We start from the raw sequence: 6,794 nt of genomic DNA, 5'->3' as shown, positions 1-6,794 counted from the left end.
TGTGGGAGGGATAACTTCCCTTGGCAAACAGGACACAGTAGTGTGTCGATAAGCCAGCTGGAAGAGATGTCCTCCTGGGGCTAAAAGCAACAGTAACATCCACCCCTAGGGGTCAGCCACACTTAAGTGGCAATATACTACACTTTATCGTGCAGTTACTGTTAATACTTCATTTAGAGAATTAACATTGCTTATATATATATACTTATGCCCTTAGGCTGAAACATGTCAAATGCTCATGGGTGTAAATGAATCAAGTATCATCTAATAAGGGAATAAATAATTATATTAGAATACATTAAAACAATCAAATATAGCAAAAATAGAACTTTGACTCATCAGATCCTTGTCAAACTGCCCAACCCATGTAAAAGCATGGAACCTCTTCCTCATCATCATCGTTGTTGTCGTTGTCATCGTCATCATCATCATCATTTAATGTCTGTTGTCCATGAGTAGGATGCTTTGACCAAGGCTGGTAAGCTGGAAGGTTGCACCAGATTTGATATGGTTTTCTGATTTGGCATAGTTTTCTACAGCTGGATGCCCTTTCTAATGTCAACCACTCTGAGAATGTAATGGGTGCCATTTATGTGACACCGGTATCTGCCATGACTGCGATTTTGCTTGGCTTGGTGGGTCTTTTTCTCAAACACAACAATAATACTAAAGGTCTTGGTCATTGCCTCTGTGAAGCCCAACACTCAAAAGGATCTCAGCTACTTTGCCTCCGTGAGGCCCAATGCTTGAAAGGAACTCAACCACTTTTGCCTCTGTGAGGCCCTATTCTTGAAAGGAATTCAACCACTTTGCCTCTATGAAGCCCAATGCTCCAATGGTGCTCTTTAGGTGCCACTGGCATGGGTGCCAGTTACGTGATACCAACATCAGCCATGACTGTGATTTCACTTTGCTTGATGGATCTTCTCAAGCACAGTATATTGCCAAAGGTCTCAATCACTAGTCATTGCATTTGTGAGGCTCAAAGTTCAAAGATCATGCTTCACCACTTTGTCCCATGTCTTTCTGGGTCTACCTCTACCACAGGTTCCCTCCACAGTTAGCTCTCAAGATGCTTACATTCTGTCAAACATGCACACTGACATTGCACATCCAGTGAAGCATATCGGCTTCATTTCTTTCCAGCCTCTGCTTATCACAGCCACGTTTCACTGCCAAGTAACATAGCTGTTTGCACACAGGCATCATACTATCTGCCTTTCACTCTGAGAAAGAGGCCCTTTGTTTCCAGCAGAGGTAGGAACTCTCTGAACTTTGCCCAGCTTAATCTAATTCTCACAGCTATGCTCTTGGAGCCCTCCTCCCTGACTCCACTACTAACTTGGTTACCTAGATAATGACAGTTGATGGAGTCTATTTTCTGCACATTTTCAGTGTTTATTGTACCTAAGTATCTTCTACATACAAAAGCTAGTTTTCCTGTTAACCTTTCACTGATATTGCTGCACCTTTTATGTGTCCAAAGCTTATACTGGGTGCATCTTATGGAGTTTCTACCTACACATTTTCTACAGATTAAGTAGGGCCATCTGCCTGAAGGGATTTGTGATTTGTCTGCCTTCCTACTTACTAAAACTTTGGTTTTTGCTAGGTTAACTCTAAGGTCCTTTGATTCTAGACCTTGCTTCCACACCTGGAACTTCTTCTTCTAGTTCTGGTAGTGATTCAGCTATAAGAACAAAATCATCAGCATAGAGGAGCTCCCAGGGGCAGCCCTGTCTTAAATTCCTCTGTTATTGCTTGGAGGACAATGATGAACAAGAGGGTGCTGAGCACCGATCCTTGGTGATCCCCTACTTATACCCTGAGTTCTTCACTGTACTCATCACCAACCCTCACCTTACTGACAGAACCTCTGTACATGGCTTGTACAGCTCTCACGAACCACTTGTCAATCCCTAGTCTCTGCATTGACCACCAGATAAGGGATTGGGAGACCCTGTCAAAGACTTTCTCCAAGTCAACAAAGGCCAAGTACAGAGGTTTATCTTTGGCTAAGTATTTCTCCTGCAGCTGTCGTACCAGAAATATAGCATCAGTGGTGGCACAAAACCAAACTGCATCTCATCTAGTTGGACTGTGACTCTCTCTCACCTGATCCAACAACTTGATACCTCGGTAGTTATTTCTAAGGCATCACTTTTACCTTTGTAGCAGTTAACTATTTACAATATGGGTGACTAGACCATAACCCACACTGCCAGATATTTTAAGCATCTCAGTAGTGAATCATGATAGACCAGGGGGCTTTCCTTGCCTTCATATCCTTAACTGATTTATCTACCAAGCTACTGTCGATTTGGGTAGCTGGTCCCTCAATTGGGTTGACATTTGGCAGACTCTTCTTCTCCCATTCATTCTCCACGTTCAGCAGTTTTCATAATGGCTTCTCCAAGCCTCTTTCTTTTCAGAATCATTAAAAGCAAGTGCACCATCATCTATGCGGACACATTTCTCTCCTATGACACCAATCTTCTCTCATACACTGTCTTGCAATCGGAAACACTTCAGTTCATGTCACTGAACATAGGCAAACTTCTTATTTTCTGCTTCTCCCTTGGCTAGATATACCTGTCTCCTAGCTTCCCTTCTGGTTATCTGATACAGTTCTCTGCTACCCCAACTCCTCCAGTCCTTCCAGGCCTGTTTCTTTGCTCTAATGACCATGTCTACATTATTTTTCCACTACCACATTACCCTAGGTTGGGACTCCGCACTACCCACAGATTTGGTCTGTGGCACTCAGCAAGCTGTCCAGCAGGAATTCCAAGTTGTTCTCTATGTCACAAGTTTGTAGCTCATCCTCCCTCTCATCAAATTTCTCAATTAGGATGTCCCTAAATCTCTGAGCAGATGAAGGGTCCTTAAGCTTCCACATCCTTCTTTTCCAGATTGGTCTACTTCTTGATATCTTTCTGGCCTGGAGTCTAAAACCACTACCTACTAGTCTATGCTGGGTAATATCTTCTTCACCAGGGAGGGTCTTTGTTTTTAAGAGCAACCATGCATCCCACTGTCTGGTGAGAATCTAATCAATCTGATTGGCATAGCCGCCTGATTGGTAGGTTATCAGGTGGCTGGTCAGCTTCCTGAAGTTGGTGTCGCAGATCAATAGGTTATTTGCATCACAAAACTCCAGTAGCCTTATTCCCTCTTTGTTTCGTGAACGAATTCCATGCTCCCATGTACACCATGGAAATTACTGGGCTGCTGTTCAACATGCCCATTGAAGTTCCCAACCACAAAGATGAGATCTTTGTAATTTGTCTTAGAGGTAGCCTGCAGGAGGATATCATAAAAATGGTCCTTCTGTTCATTTGGTAGGCCCGCTTGTAGGGTATAGGTGGAGATAATTGATGCAATGCTATTCTGCAAGACTAGCCTGAGCTTAAGCACTCTGTCACTTACTCTAACTACCTCTATGATCTTATCGACCCATTTCTCTGCAAGTAGTATGCCCACACCGCTGCCCTGTCACTGTTACCTTCTCAGAAGATTTTATACCTACATGTCTTGCCTGTGAGGAACCTGGTTGAAGCTCCTCTCCACCTTACCTCTTGGATGCAACATACATCAACATGCCTCTGTTCAAACGGCTCAACAATCTCACTTTATCCAACCATCATTCAAACATGTTAAAATTGTTGTCCCTATTGGTAGTGAGTAGCATTGGAAATATAAGTGCTACTGCTGCTTGATTCACTGTTGTTCCACAATATACATAGCTAAGCTAAGAAATTTTCTCTCGTTTTTAATTGTTTTACTTTATGTCTCACTGTTGCCATGTCTCTCTCCCTAACAATAGTAAACTGGCCATTGCTTGTCTGCGATGTTCCCACCCCTTCCTGCCCCACCACCTATACCAGAAACCTATTCTCAATACCGGAAACCCCTACAGGGCTCTGCCTTGCTTCTGTACCAGAAGACTTGTGTACCTTCATCCCTCCTTCACCACCACCACCAACTACATGCACACTACTGCATGCACCAAAACGTGATACGTTACTTAGGAAATTCTTAGTAATTAACAAACCACCTACTTCTTTCTCCCTATATATAATAGACTAACCAATAGCAGATCATTTGCGTATTGAACTCATTCGTTTTTGTATTTCATGTTGTTTACTGTTGGTGATGTCCCGTACCCATATATGCATATGCATAGATATATATTATTTATATTATTATTGAACACCACACATCCATTTCCAAGTAAGTTTACTTGAATGCCATGCATCCATTTCCAAGTAAGTTTATATAAATATATATATGTATATATATATATATACATTTGAGGTTGTCTTGCATTCAGCAACACTGAAATATTCCTCTCAAGCCTGCACTGTCGCTGATGGATTTGCCAAACACTAACTTTCTTGTAAGCCTGCCTGTGATCCCACTAAACCTTTTGTATGTCTGTTAGAATTTCTGTTGACTTCTTTTCTGAAAATGGAGCCTTGCTATTTCCCTGATGATATAAGGGCTTTGTCTTCCTTCCTATTTACTAACACTTTTGCTTTCACTAATTATATTTTAAGACCCTTCAATTCTAAATTTCACTTTCATGTTTGAAAATTTTCCTCCAATTCTCTTAGATTCTGCTATAAGAGCTAAGTCATCAGCTTAGTGGAACAGCCAGGCTTAAATTCTTGTTATGACTTGGAGGTCTCTGATAAATAGGAAGGGGATCTTGATGGATCACCCTCCCCTCCTGCAGACTAAATTCATCACTAAATTCATTGCTTGCTCTCATTTTACTAGTAACCATCTCTGTACATGGCTTGCATGGGTCTCATAAGCTATTTATCTACTCCTAGTTTCCTTAGTGATCACCAGAGAGACTCTGTTAAAGACCTTCTTCACACTGATGAACACTGGCTACAAGGGTTTGCTCTTGGTTTGATATTTCTTTTGCAGGTATCACTGGTACCTTTTCTTGAGAGAAAGATGGATTGCATCTCACCTAGACTAATCCTGTCTCCCATTAGTTTTGCAATAACTCTAGCTGTAACTTTCATAATCTGGCCCAACAATTTGATGTCTCTGAAATTTCCTTTATTTCTTGTGCACCTCCCTGCTCTTGTGGAAGTTTAAAATAATACTGCAATGCCAGTCATTGGGTCCAACACTTTCCTGTATTACTTTATTATTCAAATGACAATCTTGTACTCTACTTCATCAGATATTTCAAGCATCCCAGTATCTGTCACTGATAGTCCAGCTGGTTTCTCCACTTACATATTCTTTATTATTCTATCAACCATAGTTTTGGGTTCACATGAGGTAGGCACTCTCTCTTTAACTTTCTCCCATGTAGTCTCCACATTCAGCAGCTCCTCATAATAGCACTTCCATGCCTCTTTCTTATAATGTCAGTGAGAGCAAATGTGCTTCTATCATTCCGTATACACTTCTCTCTAAGAACATCATGATGATTTTCTTTAGGACACTATTTAGATATACACTATTTAGATATACACCTATGATTTACATGTTGCAGAACATGTGGAATTTTCTTCCTTTCTGCCTCTTCCCTTGCTTTCTTTCCAGCTATCTGGTATTTTTCTCTACTTTTCACTTTCTTCTAGTACTCCCAAACCTATCTCTTTGTTGCTATAGTACTGTTTAGAAATGAATGGAATGTGTCCATAAAACTCCTGTTAGCCTCTTTGATCTTGTGCTTTGAGGTTTTTCTTTGTTGCTTAGACTCAGCTACATAGAGAAAACTGTCTCTACACCTGCTCTGAAAAAAGCCAGCTTTGTTCACCTTAATACCTGATTGCTGAAGATCTTAACATTCTGCCTTTTAACTATTTTCAATTTAGGGATAAGGCCAACAATTTTAAGGTAAGGGGTTATTTGATACCATTGATTTCAGTGCTTAACTGGTACTTTATTGACCCAAAAGGACGGAAAGAAAAGTTGAATTTGGCAGGTTTTGAGTTCAGTCAGAACAAATACTCCAAAGTGTTTTCCCAACACTCTAGCAATTCTGTGAATCTGCAAATCTACTACTACTACTACTACTACTACTACCACCACCACCACCACCACGATGACGATTGTAACTGAGACATAAAACACCCTGACAAGTAGATTCTTTTACAACAAAAATTTCTGTCATTCATTCTTTCTATATTTCTCTCCATTTTCTCAACCATTGATAAACCAAATATTAATTCTCCAAGAACATCTCACTTCATGTTTTTGTTCCTTACGTTAAAATTGTATATAAAAATAATAAAAGTACCTTTGTTTCACCAAAATCCAAAACGTCATAGAGATTAAGGTTCTCGTTGAAAACATGTATAGGAATATTGAATTGGTCTGAAGTTTTTGTATAATTTAACATCAATCTTGTTTGTGGGGATGTTAAAACCATTCGGATTGTATCAGGAAAGTCTTCTTGGCTCTTATATAAAATATCTACTCTGTGATTTGTTTTCATGTGACCTGAGCAATCAGAAAAATGAAGAATCATCAGTTAGGTAATTATTTAGTTGTAAAGAATTTGGTAATGCTTCTGTACAATAATACCAAAGAACCACATCTCAAATTTGCTGTTGGGAAAGTTAGTCATATATTTCTTTATTTATGGTAGATTATTTTATAAATGTTACTTTGTGAAATAATTTTTTTCTCAACAAACCTAATTCATTGGCACTTTAGGTTCATATTTTGTACAATAAATACTTATTTTCATTCAGTTCACAATTATCAAAATAAAATCATTTATAGAAGAAAATGCAATGAGAAAATCGCTGAAAAAAAAA

At 39.6% G+C, this 6,794-nt stretch overlaps 1 protein-coding gene across 1 annotated transcript in view; it reads right to left on the bottom strand.

The window, feature by feature from the left end:
- The window catches only part of LOC106877334 (A disintegrin and metalloproteinase with thrombospondin motifs 16), a 123,112-nt gene that overhangs the window by 78,714 nt on the left and 37,604 nt on the right, over positions 1-6,794 (bottom strand). The window contains exon 2 of the mRNA XM_014926209.2: positions 6,272-6,474. Coding sequence (XP_014781695.1) covers positions 6,272-6,474 — 203 coding nt within the window. The remainder of the gene's footprint in view (positions 1-6,271; positions 6,475-6,794) is intronic.

Source organism: Octopus bimaculoides, chromosome 5, assembly GCF_001194135.2.
Source record: "Octopus bimaculoides isolate UCB-OBI-ISO-001 chromosome 5, ASM119413v2, whole genome shotgun sequence".
In the NCBI taxonomy this organism is placed as follows: Eukaryota; Metazoa; Mollusca; class Cephalopoda; order Octopoda; family Octopodidae; genus Octopus; species Octopus bimaculoides.
The sequence above is the reverse complement of the archived record's forward strand: the minus strand, read 5'-3'. Positions and strand labels throughout refer to the sequence as shown.